The sequence below is a fragment of the Aotus nancymaae genome, unplaced genomic scaffold (genome assembly GCF_030222135.1).
Source record: "Aotus nancymaae isolate 86718 unplaced genomic scaffold, 86718_ANA_hifiasm-v0.15.2.pri h1tg000141l, whole genome shotgun sequence".
Lineage (NCBI taxonomy): Eukaryota > Metazoa > Chordata > Mammalia > Primates > Aotidae > Aotus > Aotus nancymaae.
The window spans coordinates 1,757,064-1,780,425 of NW_026988556.1; the positions used below are offsets into that span (position 1 = coordinate 1,757,064).

General features: G+C 37.6%; 1 protein-coding gene and 1 pseudogene across 1 annotated transcript in view; one reads left to right on the plus strand and one right to left on the minus strand.

Moving 5' to 3' along the window:
* LOC110569221 (dynein axonemal heavy chain 6-like) overlaps positions 1–23,362 on the minus strand; it is a 208,451-nt gene that overhangs the window by 67,672 nt on the left and 117,417 nt on the right. The window contains exons 31-37 of the mRNA XM_064371611.1: positions 22,615–22,761; positions 21,834–21,907; positions 19,848–20,002; positions 14,019–14,250; positions 8,811–8,963; positions 6,919–7,059; positions 4,966–5,208 (exon numbers count right to left, since the gene is read on the minus strand). Coding sequence (XP_064227681.1) covers positions 4,966–5,208; positions 6,919–7,059; positions 8,811–8,963; positions 14,019–14,250; positions 19,848–20,002; positions 21,834–21,907; positions 22,615–22,761 — 1,145 coding nt within the window. The remainder of the gene's footprint in view (positions 1–4,965; positions 5,209–6,918; positions 7,060–8,810; positions 8,964–14,018; positions 14,251–19,847; positions 20,003–21,833; positions 21,908–22,614; positions 22,762–23,362) is intronic.
* LOC135272876 (trafficking protein particle complex subunit 2-like) lies at positions 11,034–11,683 on the plus strand (annotated as a pseudogene).

Sequence of the window (23,362 nt, forward strand, 5' to 3'; positions counted from 1 at the left end):
GAGGTCCTTTACATCCTTTGTTAGTTGTATTCCTAGGTATTTTATTCTCTTTGTAGCAATTGTGAATGGCAGTTCGTTCTTGATTTGGCTCTCTTTAAGTCTGTTACAGGTTTATAGGAATGCTTGTGATTTCTGCAAATTGATTTTGTATCTTGATATTTTGCTGAAGTTGCTTATCAGTTTCAAGAGATTTTGGGCTGAGATGATGGGGTCTTCTAAATATACAATCATGTCATCTGCAAATAGAGACAATTTGAATTCCTCATCTCCTAATTTAATACCCTTTATTTCTTTTTCCTTCCTGATTGCTCTGGCTAGAACTTCCAATACAATACTGAATAGGAGTGGTGAGAGAGGGCATCCTTTTCTAGTGCCACATTTCAAAGGGAATGCTTCCAGTTTTTGCCCATTCAGTATGATATTGGCTGTGGGTTTGTCGTAAATAGCTTTTATTATTTTGAGATAGGTTCCATCGATACCTAGCTTATTGAGAGTTTTTAGCATAAAGGAGCTGTTGAATTTTGTCGAAGGCCTTCTCTGCATCTATTGAGATAATCATGTGGTTTTTGTATTTGGTTCTGTTTATGTGGTGAATTACGTTTATAAACTTGAGTATGTTGAACCAGCCTGGCATCCCCAGGATGAAGCCTACTTGATCGTGATGGATAAGCTTTTTGATGTGCTGTTGCAATCAGTTTGCCAGTATTTTATTGAAGATTTTTGCACCTATGTTCATCATGGATATTGGCCTGAAGATTTCTTTCCTGTTGAGTGTCTGCCAGGTTTTGGTATCAGGATGATGTTGGTCTCATAAAATGATCTGGGAAGGATTCCATCTTTTTAGATTGTTTGGAATAGTTTCAGAAGGAGTGGTACCAGCTCCTCTTTGTATGTCTGGTAGAATTTGGCTGTGAACCCATCTGGACCTGGGCTTTTTTTGGTTGGTAGGCTATTAATTGCTGCCTCAACTTCAGCCCTTCTTATTGGTCTATTTGTTAATTTTCTGTCTCATTGAGCTGTCTAATATCGACAGTGAAGTGGTAAAGTCTCCCACTATTATTGTGTGGGAGTCTAAGTCTCTTTGTAGGTCGTTAAGAACTTGCTTTATGTATATAGGTGCTCCTGTATTGGGTACATATATATTTAGGATCCTTAGCTCTTCTTGTTGCATTGATCCTTTTACCATTAAATAATGCCCTTTGGTCTCTTTTGGTCTTTGCTGGTTTAAAGTGTATTTTATCAGAGAATAGGACTGCAACTCCTGCTTTCTTTTGCTCTCCATTTGCTTGGTAAATCTTCCTCCATCCCTTTATTTTGAGCCTATGCGTATTCTTGCACGTGAGATGGGTTTCCTGGATACAGCACACTGATGGGTTTTGACTTTTTATCCAATTTGCCAGTCTGTTTCTTTTGATTGGGGCATTTAGCCCATTTACATCTAAGGTTAATATTGTTATGTGTGAATTTGATCCTGCCATTTTGATGCTAGCTGGTTGTTTTGCCCATTAATTGATGCAGTTTCTTCATTGTGTCAATGCTCTTTACCATTTGGTACGTTTTTGGAGTGGCTGGTACTGGTTGTTCCTTTCTATGTTTAGTGCTTCTTTCAGGAGCTCTTGTAAGGCAGGCCTGGTGGTGATGAAATCTCTGAGCAATTCCTTGTTCATAAAGGATTTTATTTGTCCTTCACCAATGAAGAGCTTAGTCTGGCTGGATATGAAATTCTAGGTTGAAAGTTCTTGTTTTTAAGGATGTTGAATATTGGCCCCCACTCTTCTGGCCTGTAGGGTTTCTGCTGAGAGATCCCCTGTAAGTCTAATGGGCTTCCCTTTGTGGGTAACCCGACCTTTCTCTCTGCCTGCCCTCTGCATTTTTTCCTTCATTTCAACCCTGGTGAATCTGATGATTATCTGCTTTGGGGTTGCTCTTCTTGAGGAATATCTCTGTGGTGTTCTCTGTATTTCCTGGACTTGAATATTGGCCTGCCTTGCTAGGTTGGGGAAGTTCTCCTGGATAATATACTGAAGAGTGTTTTTCAGCTTGGATTCATTCTCTCCATCATATTCAGGTACACCTATCAAAAGTAGATTAGGTCTTTTCACATAATCCCATATTTTTTGGAGGCTTTGTTCATTTCTTTTCACTCTTTTTTCTCTATTCTTGCTTTCTTGTTTTATTTCGTTGAGTTGATCTTCAATCTCTGATATCCTTTCTTCTGCTTGGTCGATGCGGCTGAACTTTGTATACTTCACGAAGTTCTCATGTTGTGTTTTTCAGCTCCATCAATTCATTTTTATTCTTCTCTAAGCTGTTTATTCTCATTAGCATTTTGTCAAGCCTCTTTTCAAGGTTCTTAGTTTCTTTTCATTGGGTTAGAACATGTTCGTTTAGCTCAGATTAGTTTGTTATTACCCACTTTCTGAAGCCTGTTTCCGTCAATTCATCAGACTAATTCTCCATCCAGCCTTGTTCCCTTGCTGGTGAGGAGTTGTGATCCCTTGGAGGAGCAGAGACATTCTGGTTTTGGGTGTTTTCATCCTTTTTGTGCTGGTTTCTTCCTATCTTTGTAGATTTATCTACCTGTGGTCTTTCTAGTTGGTGACTTTCAGATGGGGTCTCTGAGTGGAGGTCCTTTTTGTTGATGATGAAGTTATATCTTTCTGTTTTTTAGTTTTCCTTCTAACAGTCAGGACCCTCTGCTGTAGGACTGCTGGAGGTCCACTCCAGACCCTGCTTGCTTGGGGATCACCTGCAGTGGCTACAGAACAGTAAGGGTTGCTGCCAGTTTCTTCTTTTGTTATCTTTGTCCCAGAAGGATACCAGCCAGATGTCAGCCTGAGCTCTCCTTTATGAGGTGTCTCTTTGGATATACGGGGGTGAGGGAGTTGCTTAAGGAGACAGTGTGTCCCTTATAGGAGCTCATGTGCTGGGCTGTCACCTCCGTTGTTCCGTTCAGAACTGCTCAAAGGTACATTTAAATCTGCTGCAGCAGAACTCAACCACCTTTTTTTCTCAGGTGCTCTGTCCTGTGAAGGTGGGGCTTTATTTATAAGTTCCTTATGTGCTGCTGCCTTTTTTCAGAGATGCCCTGCACATTGAGGAGATAGTCTAGTAACAGTCTGCCAGCAGAGGCATTGCTGAGCTGCCGTGTGCTCTGCCCAGCTGCTGTGTGAATTTCCCTGTGGTTTTGTTTATAGAGGTATAGTTAGAACTGCCTCAGTAATGGCAGTCTACCTCAGTAATGGCAGACTGCCTTGGTAGTGGTGGACTGCCTCGGTAATGGTGGACTGCCTTGGTAATGGCAGATGCCCTTCCCTCCACAGAGCTGGACCATCCCAGGTCCAGCTGTGCTTGCTGTGAAACTCTCAATCCAGAGCATTTCAGATTGCTGGTCTTTGTGGGGGTGGGACCCGCTGTGCCACATCACCTGGCTCCCTGATTCAGCCCCCTTTTTTTCAGTTGAATGGATGATTCTGTCTCCAAGGTGTTCCAGCTGCTAGTTGAAAAGACCGCCCAGATTTGTGTGAGTTTTTTTTGCAGAGACCTGCTGTGCTAGCTGAAACAGCCATGCTGGAGACTTGTGGCGCTTTTCTGCCTGGGAATCTCCTGGTCTGTGGGCAGTAAAAATTTGTTTGGAGATGTGGTGATCACTCACCCTCTGCGTTCTCGCTGGGAACTTCATTCCAGAGCTGTTCCTATTTGGCTATCTTGGATCCAACCCCTGAAGAACTGTTTTTCGAAGGTGAGTCAGAAAGCTTGGCTCAAATGGGCAGATTTCGAAAATATCAGTCTAATTATTTCATGAGGCCGGCATTTTATCAGGTTAATATCCTCTGAAAAAATTTAACTATCTATATTGTGCTTCCCTTTTTAGTGTGTTTAAAATGTAGTAAATTGTAGGTCATGTTAATATCCTGATGTTGATGATGATGATGATGATGATGATGGCAGTTTCTATTTTCTGAACACTTTATATGTGTCAGATCATAGTTCCAGGAATTCACTAACAGTCTCTTAAATTCCACAACAATCCAAGAGGTAGATATAGATTTTTTTTTTAGCTTTATTTTCTCCTAAGACTTAGAGAAGTTACTAATGTGCTCAAAGTTGCACAGCTAGAGACAGAACATAGGCTGTACATAGTCTGGCTGATACCCCAGCCCTTGCTCTTAGTCAGAACCACTGACACATGTTCTTTAAGACACTATCTTTGTTGCTTAACAAAATGTTTTCCTCTGTATTAAATACCACAGAGACGACTAGCTCACCACACAACTTTGATGGTCTTGTGACGCCTATATCATTCTACTGAGTCAAGGATACTTGCATAAATGAAAGAAGGAAAATATAATTATTGAGAAAGGAGAAGGCCCTAAGACCAAGAGCAGGAAACACTTTTTGGGTCATATTTTAGGTTGTCAGGGACACATGTCAGGATGGAGAGGGCTTGATATGGTTTGGATCTGATTCCCCATCCAAATCTCATGTTGAAATGTAACCCCCAATGCTGAAGGTGGGGCCTGGTGGGAGGTAATTGGATCATGGGGGCAATTTCTCATGGTTTAATGCCATCCCCACTTAGTGCTGTCATTGTGATAGTGAGTTCTTGTGAGATTTGGTTGTTTAAAAGTTTATGGCACCACCCCCCTCTCTCTTGTTCCTGCTCTTGCCATATAAGATGTGCCTGTTTCCTCTTTGCCTTCTGCCATGATTGAAAGTTTCCTGAGGCCTCCCCCAAAGCTGAGGAGATGCCAGCATTAAGCTTCCTGTACAACCTGCAGAACCATGAGTTAATTACATCTCTTTTCTTATGAATTACCCAATCTCAGGTATTTCTTTATAAGCAGTGTGATAATGGGCTAACACAGGGCTCTGACAGGTAAGACCATGCATAGAGTTTCCACACATTCTTAGAAGTTTTGAGTTCAAGCAAAACAACACATTAATGGACAATGTTGAACCTACTGAAATGATCTGCCTCCTTTTTTCAGACAGCATAGACTGGTAAAGATTGATAAGCTCCAGGTAGGAGGTGGTTGTTGTGTAGTACCGCCTGCGCAGTTCATTGTAATAGCGCTCTGCCATGCTGGAGACACTCAAGTGAATGTTCACGCACATCAATGAAAGTTTTTCTTTCCATTCTTCATTTCCAGCATCGACTTGTGAGAAAAATGTCTTTGACACAGAAAGAAGTGCTTCTCTGGGCCACTGTAAATAAAGAAAAAAAAATCTAGAAAATCTGTTGTGTCATTTCAATAATATACAGTTTAATACTAAGAAAAACATATTTCTATGGCTGCGTGTGGTGGCTTACATCTGTCATCCCAGCACTTTGGGAGGCTGAGGCAGGTCGATCATGAGGTCAAGAGGTCGAGACCATCCTGGCCAACACGGTAAACCCCGTCTTTACTAAAAATACAAAAATTAGCTGGGTGTGGTGGCATGCACCTGTAGTCCCAGCTACTCGGGAGGCTGAGACAGGAGAATTCCTTGAACCCGGGAGGCAGAGGTTGCAGTAAGCCAAGATCGAGACACTGCACGCCAGCCTGGCACCTGGAGACAGAGCGAGACTGTCTCAAAAAGAAAAAAAAAAAAGAAAAAGAAAAACATATTTCTCATGAACTCCTTCTTGCCCAGTCCCCTCTTCACCTAGTTAACATAGACACATGTCTGTGGTGCTTAGTGAACTGAATGGTTCTGTCCATTTGAAGGGTGCATGGGTCTGTATTTGCTGATCGGTATGTCTCCACAGTATCATGCACACAGAAGTTGTTCAATAAATATTTGTTGACTGTATGAATTAATGATTGGGTGTCTCTGGAATTCCCTAAATAAATCACAGATATTACAAGGACCTTATGTCCTCATTCCGTTTGTTACATAGTTGGGACCTCATGTCCAGCATTATAATTACTGTCCTGCACACCTCAACTCCTTTACTCCTCTCTCGCTTCTTTGAACTCACCTGAACATTGGTCAAATGCAAGTCTTTTACCCCATGCCTGCAACTGTGCACCTGAGCATGGCTGGAGAAAAACACACAACCTTGCTGATTAGTATCACTTTAAATTTATGATAATTAGCTTCTTAGTGCAGCCCAGAAATGCTTCTACATTTTCTAATACATCAGTTTTGTGCTCTCCTGAGTATTTCACACTTGATTCTACTTCTTCAGACTGCTGACAGTCTTTCTTCTTCACTCTCAGCTGATGACCTTGCTACCCATATTAACAAAAAATAACAACAATGCAAATAGAACTTCAATGAGCTCTTACCCCCATATCTTCCCACTTGCCTGCATCTGTGCTCATATATTCTGCCTCCCTATCTGTTACTCAAGAGTAAGCTGTGGATGGTCCCTGACCAGGTCAGTACCTTCTCTGATGACTTGATCTCAACCCTTCTTGCTTACTCAAGGATACTGGTCCCACAGTGTTTAACTTGGTATGCTGCATCATCAATATATTTATCTTTTCTTGGTCATTTACATCAGCATACATGCATGCCACTTGTGTTTCACATTTAAAAATACTTCTCTCCTCACCTCACATGTCCCTAGCTCTTACCGTCTCTCTCTGCTTTCCTTTGGGGCAAAACTCGAATGTGTTGCCTATAATCATAACTCAGATTTCTCTTCCCTCTTCTCTCTTGAATCCTTTCCCCCACCATTCATTGGAATAGATCTTGTCAACGGATAACTTCCACATTGCTAACTTCAATGGTCTTCTCTTCCTTTACAAATTCTGTTTTGTCTTTGTTCTATGATTGCCATGGTCATTCCCTATGTGGATAAATTCCTAGTAGGCTTTAAAGCTAATACAAATACAAGTACCCATGAGTTACTCTTGAACAATGTGTTACCCCTTTAAAGTCATGCAAGTCCAACTCCTCAAAGAGATATCCTGGGATGTCACCAACCTGTACAAACCAGTCAATGGTGCAGCAATTCACAAGAGATGGAAACATCCTGCATCGGGACCGAAAGGTCTCCCCAACTGGGCTCATGCAGAGAACAATGTGCAGCTTCTGACGCACTCTGCTGATAAAGTATTGAAACACCTGACAAAAAGAAAGAGATTTTTCCAGTTTAAAACAATGATTAAACAACAATGAAAATTAGTGTTGGCTAATGCATCTGAGGCTCCCAACATCAAATATAAAATGTCAGCATAGTAGATATGTATATTTTCTTGTTCAATATTCACTCCAACCTCTTTCTCTCACACAGTCTGGAAAGATTAAAAATGACATTTTGCAAACTCCATTGCAACTAAGGTTCTGGATGTAATTTAGGTCCGCTTCATCCATGTACTTGAGGAGACCCTTTGAATAAAGGGCCATTCATACAAGGTTTTGCTGTGGGAAAGAGGACAACTGGGAGAGAGGGGCAGGGTGCACAGCATCAGGTTTTACAGGTGCAGAACCTGGCAGAAGTTACATGGTATGGAAGCTTTTTTTCTTTTTTAACTTTTATTTTAGATTCTGGAGGTACATGTGCAGCTTTGTTGCAAAGGTATATTGCGTGATGCTGGGGTTTGTAGTATGACTGATCTCGTCACCCGGGAAGTGAGCACAGTACCCAATAGGTAGTTTTTCAACCCTTTCATCCCTTCCTCCCTCCCTGCTCTATTCTGCGGTATCTACTGTTCCCATCTTTATGTCCATGTGTACACAGTGTTTAGCTATAAGTGAGAACAGATGGTGTTTGGTTTTCTGTTTCTGCATTATTTGCTTATGATAATGACCTTCAGCTGCATCCATGTTGCAGCAAAGGATATGATTTCATTCTTTGTAATGGCTGTGTAGTATTCCATGGTATACATGTACGACATTTTCTTTATCTAACCCACCATTGACGGGCACCTGAGTTGGTTCCATGTCTTTGCTATTGTGAATAGTGCTGCAATGAATATATGGGTGCATGTGTCTTTTTGGTCTTTTTGGTAGAATGATCTATTTTCCTTTGGGTATATACCAGTAATGGGACTGCTGTATCAAATGGTAGTTCAATTCTTAGTTCTTTGAGAAACCATCCTGGAGCTATTATCTCTGGAAGTGGCTCCTGATTTCAGCTGCTTCCTGATGTGACAGAGGACACATACCTATGGAGCTGGTAGCTGACGCAGAGGCACACTGACTGGTTTAGTGGCTCCCTGCTTCAGCAGGAATGATTGTGATAGAGGCAGCCACCTCCTTGATCATTGACTTATACAGTGTACATTTTATATTCATTCCAAGGAGTTAAGTCTGGGATTTCTTTCTTTGGCTCTTCCAATGATTCAGTATCCCTTTAATAAATCCCTTCCTGGGCCAGGCACAGTGGTTCACGCCTGTAATCTCATCTCAGCACTTTGGGAGACCAAGGCAGGTGGATCACCTGAGGTCAGGAGATCGAGATCATCCTGGCCCAACATGGTGAAACTCCGTTTCTATTAAAAATACAAAAATTAGCTGGACGTGGTAGTATGCTCCTGTAGTCCCAGCTACTTGGGAGGCTGAGGTAGAAGAATTGCAGTGTGTGAAATAAACCGGTGCTTAAAGAGAAGTAAGAGAGGCTAGCCAGTTTGGACAAGACTATGACCTCTGTGGGGCAGTGGGATTTCTGTTTTCTGCTTCTGACAGAACTTTCTGTAAGTCTGGTGAACCAATGCTCTAAATACTGAAAATAAAATATATAGAATACAAAGGAAACCAATTATCTTGAAAAAAATTCTATTCACGGACCCCTTAAGGGGATGTATGAATGGTTAAGTAAAAGGTGAAGGAACCTTTTTTTGACAAAGCCACATAATTACTCTGGCATGTCCTACCTCGTCTCTGTTCCCTTCGGAAATTCCTACTTCTTTTGCTTTTGGTCTAGAGGCTGCTAAAACCTGCTCCAGTTCATCCTTTTCAAATAAATTAGGCACTTCACCTGAGTTCAGGATGTTATTTATCTCCTCTAGGAACTCCTCCACGACAATCTGTAGAAGAAAGAGGTGATCATTACAACTTGCCCAATCATTTTCCATTTATTTTATAAAGCAAATATTTGTTCTAAAATTCAAATGAATCAATTTCATCTTTAAGAGAAGGTAATCTTAAAATTTACATGGAACCCTGAAGTTCTAACATAGTGAGTACACTGATTTTTCATTTTTTGTGTTTTGTTTCTTAGCAGGCATTCATATTTTACCTGGGTCAAGTCATATGTGCAAGTATTTTATATTCTGCCCCTTTCAATTATTATTTTATCATTAATACTAACCCATAGTTCTGTACAGTACTCATCATATTTATCACAAATATAGAAGCACAATGCACCACTGAGCTGATGCACCATACATTTACATGGACAGAGATAGTTTACAGTCTTGTTTACATTATAAGAACAATTTTAGGAATATAGTTTTTCTCCTCAGTTGGATTATTTTCTTGGAACAAATTCCGAGGAGTGAGATTAGCAATTAAATGCATAAATATTTTCTGGATTTTGAAGATTTTACTATTTCTCATTCAATTCAACTGTAACTTCATTAATTTTTAACATTTATTTTTGTTAATTTGGGAAGTATAATAAATGCTTTCTTTTGGAGAATTTATTTTGGATGTTTTTGATTATTACCAAGGGAAAATATTATCCCATATTTATTATTGTCCATTAAAAAATCTGCCTAAACTTTGCAAACATCTGCATCTTGGAGTTTTCTTTCAAGTCTGCATGAGTAATTTATATGTTTTGAAATAGACTTTTTGTCTCTCAACATTGATGCAAATTTTTAAAAGTAATCTCTCATTTACCTTTTTTTCAGTGAACTTTTTAGTTATATAGAAGTTTGAGTATTATATATTTTTCTATGACAAGATCTGTTCTTTTATTTTCTTCATTTGATACTTTTTGTTTTTCTTAATGAACTTGGTATAATTGTGTGTGTCAATTTCCCCTAGGAACAAACAGTAGTTTTCTGTGTTCTAATTTATATTTGCTTTTATCTTGTTTCATTTTCTTATTTCTCTTGTGACATTTTTCCCTCCTAAAGTTTTAAGAAAATTAATTTGTAGCCGGGTGCGGTGGCTCACGCCTTTAATCCCAGCACTTTGGGAGGCCGAGGCGGGTGGATCATGAGGTCAAGAGATCGAGACCATTCTGGTCAACATTGTGAAACCCCGTCGCTACTAAAAATACAAAAAATCAGCTGGGCATGGTGGCGCGTGCCTGTAATCACAGCTACTCAGGAGGCTGAGGCAGGAGAATTGCCTGAACCCAGGAGGCGGAGGTTGCAGTGAGCCGAGATCGCGCCATTGCGGAGTAACAAGAGCGAAACTCCGTCAAAAAAAAAAAAAAAAAAAAAGAAAATTAATTTTTGTAGTTTCTAATTTTTGATTCAAATTTATAAATGTAAATTTGAGAGCCGTTTGGTTGCATTCTACAGATTTTTATTTATATTGTTTATTTTTCCTAATCTCTAAGAAGTTTTCATTTTCTTGATCTTTATATGAATGTTTTAAAGTCCTAAGACACATCATTAATTTCTCCTTTGATTAAAGCATGGGTAAAGAATGTTATGAGTACAGCTTATACTTTTAACAATTTAATAAAAATTTCTTTAAATTTAATACATGATTAATTTCTGTAAACATTCAGTAGTATTAGAAAATATTTGCTTTCTCTATAAAATATGAACTATAGTATATAGCTATTAATTGTAGCTTAGACATTATTTTATGCAAAATATTTAATCATACTTATTTCTACTTTTGTTAGCTATAGCCAATTAAACTCTATTTTTAACATCTTGTTTCTCTCAATTTCTTCTCACATTTATAATAGTTTTGTGTATACATATAAATCTATATATAGACATACGCATTTTTATTTTTATGGTTATGTTTACTATTCGTTACTCTAGAACATCTGAGGTTGATCGGGGCTTCCAACAGAATGTAATAGCTTTTTGTCTGAAGAGAACTAACACAATATAGCTTGATCTTTGGAGGTTTAATACTTGGGAGACTTTTTACATTGTTTGATTTTTAAGGGCAATGTTAAAAAGACTATCAGAGGTTTCCATTGTTGGCCTCTTGCTGCAGGAGCCGTATGCTGAAGACCATGTCTGGGAGCTTCTACTTTGTAATTGTTGGACACCGTGATAATGCAGTTTTTGAAATGGAGGTTTTGCCAGCTGGGAAGGCAGAATCCTGACCATTGTCATCGGAACCAGTTCATAGTTCATGCTGCTCTCGACCTCGCAGATGAGAACATGTGGCTGTTGAACAACATGTTCTTGAAAACTGTGGACAAGTTCAACGAGTAACGACTCGTTGACGTGTGTCAGCACATGTCACCGCAGGGCATATGAGATTTATTATGCTTCATGACATAAGACAAGAAGATGGAATAAAGAACTTCTTTACTGATGTTTATGATTTATATATAAAGTTTTCAATGAATCCATTTTATGAACCCAATTCTCCTATTCGATCAAGTGCCATTGACAGAAAAGTTCAGTTTCTTGGGCAGAAGCATCTTTTAAGCTGAATGCAGAAAATTCTGAAACAAGTCACCAAAATGGTGTATACTCAGGAATGTGTACATTGTAAGTTACTTGAATTAAATCACCTGGAAAACTTTTGTGTAGTCTCAGCTTATCTAAACCTAATGAAATTCCTTCTATATTTAAAAATAGTACATTCTGTTTCATGTCACATATCAACTGGTATTTCCTTGTGAACAGTGTTATTTATAAAGAGTTTGTTATCAAAAATAAATATTTTTATTTAAAAATTGGGAATAAGCTTTTGACTTGGCCAATTTAGATAGGTTGATCTTTTGCTTTTTTGAGATGGAGTTTTGCTCTGTTGCCCAGGCTGGAGTGCAATGGTGCTTGGCTCTCTGCAACCTTGGCCTCCTGACTCCAAGTGATTCTCCTGCCTCAGCCTCCCAAAGTGCTGGGATTACCGGGGTGAGCCACCGTGTCCAGCCCAGATAGGTTGATCTTAATGTAACAATCCAAAAACAAATGTCATAGTCAAGATTTGGTAAATGGATTTAAAACTAAATATTTAAAACTAAAATATTCTGCAGTTGGGAATGAAATGCGATAGGACATAATAAATGTTAATTTATGTATACATTTAGAGATATTATAAAAATGTATAGGCAATGTACACAGCACTACTCAAGAAGCCAAAGAAACACTTGTGCAGTGCTGAGTGTCACATGTCTGCTTCTGCCAGAGGCTAGGAATAGTGATCCTGCTATAATGTGAGAACCTGGATCCACGTTTGTGGAATAAAAGGCTGGGAGCAGTTGCAGGCCACATTGAAGTTTGTTATTTCTGTCACTTAATATTCTTGTATTTCCTTTCCCTCAGAGAAACTGTTGATATCAGTACTTGTAAAAAGTTGTAAGGCAATTTTTAGGATTGTTGTCAAAGAAAAGCTTGGATTACATTAACATTTGTACTCAGCCTTTTAGGTGATACACCAGAGGGGGCTGGGAATGGTCTCTTTGTTCCTATGATAAGTAGATCTTACTGTAAAATAGCAAATGTCCATTGAAAAGCAAGTAATACAATCTGCGCTAATTGGGAGCATTTGAACAATTTTGTTCCATTCTGAATAACATTTGAGCAAGTAATTCTAAGCTTTGTCTTGTATCCTTGTGAAACTGCTACCATCATATTTACCCTATTTATTTGATTTCTTAAATAAAGATGTTTGTTCCAGGAAAAAAACACTATCAGAAGTATCTTAATTTTAGGATAATTAGAAACTACAGATAAGCAAAACTAAGAAAACAGAAATCACTCACAATCCCATGATGCGAATGTTTTCTCTTTGTACATAGGACATACATGTCTAGATATACATTAAAATGTGTATGTTGCTATAATTTTAAAGTTTTTACATAGTGCTCTAGTATATGGTTATATCAGATTTTATGTATATGACTTTCTTTCACTGGACATTAATACTCTTTCAGATTATTATTTAAAAAATTGCAATAGATATTCTTAAACATGTAATTTTGTATGTAGCTTTTATTATAATGTAAAAGAAATGGAAGGCTTTACCTACATATTGCCAATTACCTTCCAGAAAGATTTTGCTAATTTATAATCACCCAGTGAAGTATCAACAAGTCTATTATTCCTACACCTTTGCCAATTCTGTATATTATTATTTTTAACCTTTACTAATTTGTAAGGCCAAGCCATTGGCATTTTTATTTATTGCAATTTCCTTCATCAGTGGTGAAGTTGAAAATTTCTTCAGTTGTTTAAAGTCCTTTGTTTTTTGGAATGTGTATTTATATTCTATCACATTTTTTTCTATTTCCTCTATAGTTGTGGGTTTTTCCTTTTTCATTTGTAATAGGTATTTTTATACTAAGATATAAACTCATTGCATGCTACAGATATTAAAAATATTTTTCCAATTTTGTGTTTGTATTTAATTCTGCTTACAATATTTTTAAAACATGTATGCATCAAATCTATTACTTTTTAATTCCTTGGCTAACTTCTAGATGGGTTTATTTTCTCTAAAGACAAAATACCCAAGAATATCCAACGTAGAAAGTCCTCCACTATAGAATTAATTCAAGTTGGCTATTGTAGTTATAGATGTAATCCTACTTCAATTTAAAGGTAATTTAACCAAAAACAGAGCCCTTATTTTTTCCTTTCTGTAGGTAAAGCATGTTTCTGTAATTGAATTTTTAGTAAATTATTTTCTTATATGCACTTTTATACAGTTTATTACCTTCTGTTATCTTTGGCTTTTCCCTCAAAGAAAAGTTAAAAACTTACCTGCTCGACCTTTGATCAAATGTAATTACTAAGAATTTAAAGAGGGAAATAATATTTGGTAAAATAAATAAAAATGTATTATAAAAGTCTTTTACAAGCTGCAGGAAATCTGTTATCAAAGGGAACAATCCCTTGAACTTCATCCTACACACCGTTCAAAGCACACGCCCGATTGTAACACCCATACATTTCCTGTTCTTACCCATGGGCTATCTAAACACATACCTGGGTGTCAGTGAAAAGGAAAACCATATTCTTGTCTTCTATACCAGCCATTTTGTACAACTTCCTTAGGTCTTCATGAAAACTGTTATAATTATATCCCCGGCTGAGTTCAATCTGCAAACATTTGTAGCCACATATATGAGCTGCAAGTCTTGTGAGAGACTGCTTTCCTGTGCCTCCTACTCCCACAAGCAGGGCATTGCCTCTTTCTTGACGTATCATCCGAGCAATCCTGCAAACATCAGAGCAGAGAAAGGTTTATTTCAAGTTCACAGACCTGGCTTCTGCTCAGAGAGCCTGCCCCAGCGTGGAAGGCTGGTGGCCAGTGGAGGTTCCTCCCTGGACAGGATGTTGCAAGGGAAGAGCAGGCTGCATCTCAGGCCAAGGTTTGGTGAATAGCACTGCTGGGCTTTTCTTCATTCTTTCCCCCATTCCTAACAGCCTGTTAGGTCTTGGCTCTAGTTGTACAAATTTAGAATAAAGTAAAATCTCTTTTCCTTGAAGTCTGAAGAGCTTTGTTGGAGACCTTAGCCGATCTAGGCCACAACTTATATTGTCAATTGGCAAGCCCAGGTTTCCATTTATAAGAATGAGTGAGCAGAAAAATCACTGAACCTAGAAAAAGACACCATAGTGCAGAAGGAGAGATCAACAGAACACTTTTGAGATAGATTTACTACAGGATACCAACAAAAGTTTAGAAAGTTTCATGTTAATTCCTGTTAAGATTCATGTTAACAGGAATTTTGAAAAGAATTGTGATCATGATACTAGAGTGAGCCTCAAAAAGGAGAAAAAAAACCCCCAAATTTAGGAAAAGTTGGATAGAGATGGAAACCAAAAACCCGAGTGGAAGGTAATGAGTCTCACAAACACAATACCATGGAGAGTTAAACAGAAAAAGTAGAGGCCAAAGTCCAGTAATATAACCAGAACTCAGAAAAAAGATCGCAATCTTAAAATAATGAGAGATAAAATGGAAGATAAGGAGGGCAAATCTAGGAGAAACAAATGGGATCCCAGAGGCCACATCATAGAAATTACAGGAATGAGAAGAGGGAATAGAACTGAGGCAATGGTGACTGACATAATAGAAGAAACTATTGGAGCTGAACCCACAGACCCAAAGATTAAGAAAGGAAAAGAGGAGAGGCAAAACACTAAATATTTCCTAGGAGAACTATAAGTAATTTACATATAGAGATTTTAGAGCTGAAATCTATGTTTTAGACATAACTGAAAAGTTTATGATTATCTAATGCAGAAATAATAGATTATCCCCAAAGGACCAAATAATTTTAGGCTGGTTTCAGACATATATTCTACAAGATGACACTTTATAAGACAATGGTTAGAGGGAGAAAAATACCATGTTATGGCTCAGAGAATAAATAATCTGCAAACTCTCCTTATAAGATTCCTTGAAGATATACAGAAGTATGAATAAAATGTAAAAACCTGGGAAGTGGGAAGGGATATCATATAAAGGTGACCAGTATGTATGAGAATCAGTTCTATACATTGTTAAGATGACAGAAAAGGAAGAGACAATGTCAACAAATTCATCTTAAGAGGATACAAAATGTAAACATAATCAAAAAATTATCATCACCATTATCTAAAATCTTAGACTGGGTTAACAGAAACTAGAAATCATGGGAGAAATGTAAAAGCAGGTTTAGTCATTTTTCCTCTTTCTCCTCCTCCTTCTTCTGGGAAGTTTCTCTCTCTCTCTCTTTCATCTATCTATCTAGATTACTTATATTGCGATAATTGAAGAAAACAATGTTCAAATATTTTAAAATTGTAGTGACTATTATTTTTTTTATTATGAAAACATCACATGGTCACTGTAACGCATGAGAAAAAATGTTGCTAACTCTTTCCCACACATAAAACTCCATCATGGGGGACTGGATGATGTCCAGTTCTCTATGAGAACAGTGCATAACATTTGGTGGGTGCTCCATCAATTTTACATTCAAGTATCCAACTTCTAGACACTGCAACAGTTATGAAGTAAAGAACACTGATTAGTTATTAGACACGATGGCAGGATAGAAGAGCTATGTATTGTAAGAATAGAACAGGGAGTCTACAAGGACTTATTTAAAAAGTCTTCCTCCAGTACAAAGCACAGACTCCCAGTCATTATTTAGGATCTTCTGAAATAAGAATCAAGCTTTCAAATTTGTTTCCTCCACCTTTAAACCCTCTCCTGCTCCTCAGACAGGTCCACTTTTTCCATACCTTAAATGCCTTGGTAAGACGGCTTTGTCTAAAACAGGGGTCAGCAAACTATGGCCTGTGGGCCAAATCCTGCCTCTTCACTATGTGGTTTTTTAATGGCGCCTGAGCTAAGAATGGTTTTTAGATTTCCTTTTAATGGTTGAAAAAAAATCTTTAAAAAGTAATATTTCATATGTGAAAATCCTTTGAAACTCAAATATCAGTGTCTATAAATAAAGTTCTGTTGAAACATAGCCAAGCTCATTCACTCACTTACTGTCTGTGGCTGCTTATGCATTATGACAGCAAGGTTGAATAGTTACAGTGTGATCTGCAGAGTCTGAATATTTTCTATCTAGCCCTTTACAAAAGTAGTTTGTCAACCTCTTGCCCAGAACTTTTGGCCAACTCCTTTACTAGAACAATAAAGACCCATAGGCATCATTGTCATTGCTATGTGTCTGCCACAATATGCATCTAATGAAAGACACATCAGAGGTCTATTTGCTTATTGCTCTTCAGCTGCCCATGAGAGTATTTTTCTTATTTTTCCCATAATGTACAAGTGTCCTACAGTTGATGAAATATTGAATATGATAAAAATCTTGCACTTTACATATCACTCTTTCCTGATTTCATGTACTTTATTACTTATAGTAGTTTGATTATTTCTTTTTTTTTTTTTTTTTTTTTTTTTGAGACGGAGTCTCGCTCTTGTTACCCAGGCTGGAGCACAATGGCGCGATCTCGGCTCACCGCAACCTCCGCCTCCTGGGTTCAGGCAATTCTCCTGCCTCAGCCTCCTGAGTAGCTGGGATTACAGGCACGCGCCACTGTGCCCAGCTAATTTTTTTTTTTTTTGTATTAGTAGAGACGGGGTTTCACAATGTTGACCAGGATGGTCTCGATCTCTTGACCTCGTGATCCACCCGCCTCGGCCTCCCAAAGTAGTTTGGTTATTTCTATCCAAAACTACTGGAAACAAATTACTTGTCTGTTCTGCTTTGTAGTGTTATTTTTTTCTAGCAATTTACTTGTAAATGGATTGAAAACTCCCCCCAGTAAGAATCCTCTAAGGTAGCAGGTAAGTTACATGTTCTCTTATGTAGTAGGCAAGAGATGATTCTCCTAATTAATGGCTTATATACTAATAGACTTATTCTACTATTCTTGGAGTGTGATGACAACTTTGGGGACATACAATGGGCAGAAAGTGCCTGGTGTATTAGCTCTTTGAAAGCACAGGCTTTAAAGCAAAATTTCCCCCAAGTTAGAAGACTTTTACTTACCCTATGTCAAAAAGCCAAAAACTAAAATGTCACCAACAAATGGAAATATAGTATGTGCTAAATTACCATTTAGTAATTAATCCATAAGTCACTTTCATAACAAAGTCCTTTCCATTGCTAATCAGCATTAGGTGTTTGAAAGCTCTTACAAGCAGAAATATGTTTTCTCTGATTCCTAACTACTGATCCTCTCTTGAATAAAAGAGAACAGTCTACATCGTTATTGACATGGCTGTCCTTTGTGCCTCTGAAAACCAAATCTTCACCATTCTACAAACGGTTTTTAATTTCCTTCTATAATATTTTAAGCAAACCTTGAGGGGCCTGGTAATTCTCTTTCACAAGAGCAAGAAAGATTATAAATAGAATTAAACCAACTTTGTCTATGGTCTGGTCTATTCTCCAGGAAGTTTCTCAGACCAAAATGCTGCCATTATTTTTTTTTCCTTGCAGGCTTAGGGCCTGCCTGAGCGATGGGAATAAAAGTTGTTAGGGGATAGCATGTGGGTATGCTGCCAGAGGGACAGAGGGGAAGCAAGTGGCATCTGGACAGGCCAGTGACAAACGACCTATGTTATAACACTTAATCTGTGACAAACATAAATCTTGAATTAGGATTAATTAAAGAGCTGAAATATGGAAAAGGTAAAGACTTTATTGCTTATGGTTTATGTGAAAAAATCCTGGGGATTTAACTGTCAGTCTTAACAAGAACCAATGCTAAAAGGTAGTTGACACAGGAAAAAAACCAAAGCCATGAAAATCTTGCTGCAGCAGTAGACCATGGGAAATCCTGCTCTCACTGTATTTCACTGTATTTATTCCACAGAATCTGATATCAAATCTGGATGCTATATTTTAAGTAGAACCTTGAAAAATTATAAAGTGCTCAGTATTTGAAGGCTGGAAATAAATCTCTAATAGTCAATAAGAAAGATATGGGATAATTTTGCTTGGAGAAGATAAAGCTAAGAAGAATATGGGAATAATTTTCAAATATTTGGAGAGATGTTATGAAAAAAGTGAGCCAATTTTGGGAAGGGGCACCCGTAGTGGAGTTAGAGTTGAAGCACTGGCTGTGATCCCCACCTGCCACTCACTGACTAGAGGACTTTGGACCATTTACCTAATCTCTCTGTGGCACACTGTGTTGTCCAAAAAGTGGCTGCAATAGTGCCTCTAGTCCTACTTGCTCTTTGATCCCATCAAGAGACAGGGTCTCTGTCCTCTTCTTATGACCCTGAGTGGACCTGTATAACTGCACGGACTAGAAGAGCATGGTAGAAATGATGCTATGTGACTTCCAAGGCTACATCAAAAAGGTGGTTTGGCTTCTGCCTGGCTCTCTGTCTTGGAGCACTTGCTTTTGGAGCCCTGAGCCACCATGTGAGAAGTCCAGATACCCTGATACTGTCATGCTGAAAGACAAGTGGAGAGACTACCTGGAAGCAGAGATGCTCCAGGCACTCCAGCAGCTATCTGACTGCAACTGCAAGAGAGATGCCCAGAGAGAACAGCTGGGAAAATTGAGAGATGATAAAATGAATCTACTAAGGGTAGGAGTGGCTTGTTATGTAGCAATATACCACTGGGACATTCTCTGAGCTTTATTTGTAAAGAGATTATAATACTGAGCTACAGAGAGAGTGTTTTACCAGGTAAATGAGATGCTCCACATCATGGTTTCATACCCACACTGAGTGCCTTAAATCACGACTACTCCACAGGATGGAATGGATACCAGAAGCACAGGAAGTAGAGGTTGGCTTATCCTGGAAGAATCATTTTAACATTAGAACTATCAAACAGGACAGGAGCCACTTCCAAAAGTGTGCCCCAAGGCCTGCAGATATTTAGGCTGGATGCTCATGAATGTGTCAAGTGCCCTCATAGGACACTTGTAGTGGAGAAGAGTCAGACTCGCAAGCAGGTGAAATGTATGATCCTGGATTGAACTTGTTTTGCTCTAATTTTGAAGCTCCCCTTTCTTTAGGCATGCATGGAATTAGCCTTCTTATAGTGTACATGTATCTCTGTAAACAACCCCATATCCTTTTTGTAACAAGACAGGACGGATAAAAATGAACAAAAACCATCTGTTAATATTTAACAAAAATAATGATTCTACAGAAAGCTCATTCCATAAATATTTAAAATAAATTAAACAATGACTCAAGTTATAGTGAGAATTAATAAAAGACCTCTGACCATCTAGCAATCTGTTTAAAGAGTTTTATACAACTTATTTTTTTTACCCTTTATTACAAAAAAATTAAATCAATGCATTATTGGGCGCCTTATAGCACTATACCTTGAAACATGTTCTACAGCATCCTGGAAGAACACCAACTTTACTTCTTTGGGATTTGTGAGATTATAATCGTCAAGATAGTCCTGTAGAACATTTCCAATTTTCTCTATATCAGGCATGTCATCATAAATCCGATCAGCTTTATCTGCTCCAAACTATAATTTATGGGAGAAGAAGCAAGTTGGATCAATTCTGATGGAACATATTCATAACAAGCATAACCTGGAAAATCCATTTCATTTAACTTCTTTAAGAGCTACACTGGAATTTTGAAGATCTTTGCAATAAAATTTATGCAGAAGCTCAGAAAGAGGGTTTTGATTTTTCTCACAATTCTACATTGTGGTTTCATGTTTTTTTTTGAGATGGAGTCTCTCTCTGTTGCTCAGGATGGAGTGCAGTGGTTTGATCAGCTCACTACAACTTTTGCCTCCCAGGTCCAAGTGATTTTCCTGCCTCAGCCTCCTAAGTAGCTGGGATTACAGATGTCCACCACCATGCCCAGTTTATTTTTGTATTTTTAGTAGAGATGGGGTTTCACCATATTGACTGGTCTCCAGCTCCTGATCTCAAATGATACACCCATCTCTGCTTCCTGAAGTGCTGGAATTATAGGTGCGAGCCACTGCGCCCAACCTGGTTTCATATTTTTGCTGTTAGGTTACTGATATTAGAAAAGCTAACTGGTTAAAAACTGTGCATAATAGACTGCTATTATTATAAAAAAATCATGCCAGAACTATTTGTAGTTTTTAAATAGCAGTCATCTAGTGTTACCTAAATTGTTGAGAATGAAATTCAGGTGTAAATTATAGAGAGTCAAGTCTTACTTTAATCTATTGATGATGTCTCTTCTCTATTGTATATAGCAACTGCCCCAGGGGCACTTTCTCCTGGACTCTTTTACTAAAACACACATAGGCTATGCAAGAAGAGTCTAGCAGTTCCTTTTCTGTTTATTCCCTCATCTAATAATACAATCACTAGAAACACACAGGAAAATAATCTTGGGAAACAAACTTTGGACCATACTTCTAATAATAAATATATATACTTTACAAAAATACGTAGTTTATCTTTTTTATTTGTCAGGTGTAACACTTATCTAGAGTGGAGTTACCAGAGTAGTGAGGTACTGTATACATATAATATAAAGACGACTTCCTTTATGTGTTGGCATTGATTGAGAGCCTGCTATGTACCTCTATGCAGGAACCTGGGAACTTAAGATGAACAAAAACAGACCTGGTCTCTGCCCTCTTGGAGACACTAGGAATGTTTTACTTGAACAAGGGGCACCTTAGTAAAACAACATGGTTATCTGCCAATGTAGGTAGGGTAGTGAGATAGCAGATTTATTCTAGGCAGGTCTCGAGGGTAAAAATTACCAGAAGGTAAAATTAGGTTTAGAGGGTAAAAATTAGGTAGGTAGTATTGTGGAGACAGGCTTGAGGAACTCATAAGGGAATACAAAGGAAGTTAAATATAACAAAAAAATTGGTACTAATTAGAGTTACCCTGAAATGAAGAGGACAATTCTCTTAACCAAGTAGCTTCATTATGTAGAGTATAATAAGGGGGAATTCCTGAATTAAGAGACTAGACCACTCTGCTCTCTTCCAGATTGAATACCAGATGGCTCTCTGAGTCAAAGTGTTTCCAAAATGAATGTAATTAGATCAGGAGTCAGCAAACTTCTTCTGTAAAGGGCCAGATAGTAAATATTCTAGGCTTTGCAAGTCATATAGTCTTTGTCACTATTACTGCACTCTGCTGTTGTAGAGCAAAAGCAACCATTGGTTGTGGCTATGTTCCAGAGAATTTTGTTTACAAAAATAGGTGGCAGGCAGATAAAAGTTGGCTGACATCTGGTCTAGATCTTAACTCTCCACACAGGTAAAGTTTTTATAGAATATGAATTTGCATTGGAAAATAGTAACTGCTTTATAATTTTCAAATGAGGTCAAGTCAGTCTAACATACTTGCCTTAATGAAATCTCCAAATATGATGGGCTTATTCAAAAAATATTCCAGGCCAATTGCAATTCCAAAATGTTTATCTATTTAAAGAACAAAATCAAGTTTTTAATGTAATGATAATGTTGAACGCAATATTTTAGTGATAAAACATATAGAATAATAGCTACTACTTTACTTAGAAGACTTAATTAATATATATATAAACTAAGAGAATACTGTGTTAACACCATGCCACTTTAGTTTGACTGATAATCTCCCAAGTTTAAGTGTAACGATACTTAATAAATAATTTAAAACATTTCTTAAATAATGAATATTGGATACTTATATAAGAAATAAGAAGTACTTTAGAATTATCTTGGCTTCTTATCAGACAAAGTACTGTTTCTCCTACTTTCTCTCCTCTACTTAAAACTTCATAATAAATTAAAATATTAATGCTTCCTGAATTTATTTATTTATTTTTGTATTTTTAGTAGAGATGGGGTCTTGCCTTGTTGCCCAGGCTGGTCTCAAACTTCTGAGCCCAAGGGATCCACCCACCCAGCCACCCAAAGTGCTGGGATTATAGGCGTGAACCATCATGCCTGGCTGACCCTTCCTGAATCTTAATAAAATTATTTTATAATATTACATAATATTTCATATATTTTAAATATTTGAACCATCAAAGAAAATAATTTTTACTCATAAATGATGAAAATTCATTTTGTGTTAACTTTATAGAAACCAAATTGCTTTTCTACTCAAATAAAAAAAGAATAGCTAAATAAAGATTCATATTTACTGGCCATTTCTGTCAGAATAACATGGAAATAGTGCTTATCTTCATTATTAATTAAGCGATCATGGAAGACTCTTTGACACTCATGGCAAAAGAGTCTAAATATTTGAATTTCTTCTCTTATTGTTCCTGAATCACATTGGAGGATACCTGTTTTTTAGAAAAAGAAAAAAAAAAAGAAAAATTCTACATTTTCAGAATCTCTAGCAATAGTTTAATTAGGAAATCCTTAAGTACAACTTTATCCCTATATTGCCAAAAATGAATGCTTCCCTAGTAGATATACACATATGCTAATAGTGACCTCATTTTTTGATAACAAAACTGGGACACATTATTTGACAAAAACATTTTTTTACCTGTTTTGTGATGTTTCTTTAACTGAGCATTTTGAGTGGTCAAACTTCACAATATAAGCAAAGTTCATCTCATTATTACATAGGTTGCAATATGTTAAGTGAAGAGTCTCACATTACTTTAAAATATACTAAAGTATATATATTTACTTATCTTGCAACTTTCCCCCTCCCAATGCTTATACTGTTTCTGAATCTCCCATTTCTCTCTCTTTCTTCCCCAATGTTCAGTTCTTACCAAATGCCCTGGACCTTCTGGCTTCTACTAAGATCATTCTGAGTACTCATTTCATTAATGTTAATTGTTATTTCAAACACAGTTCTAATGATTTCAAGTTACAATCAAAGCAACAATGTACAGGAATTCCTGGAAATGGTCCTTCTCCACAGGGACC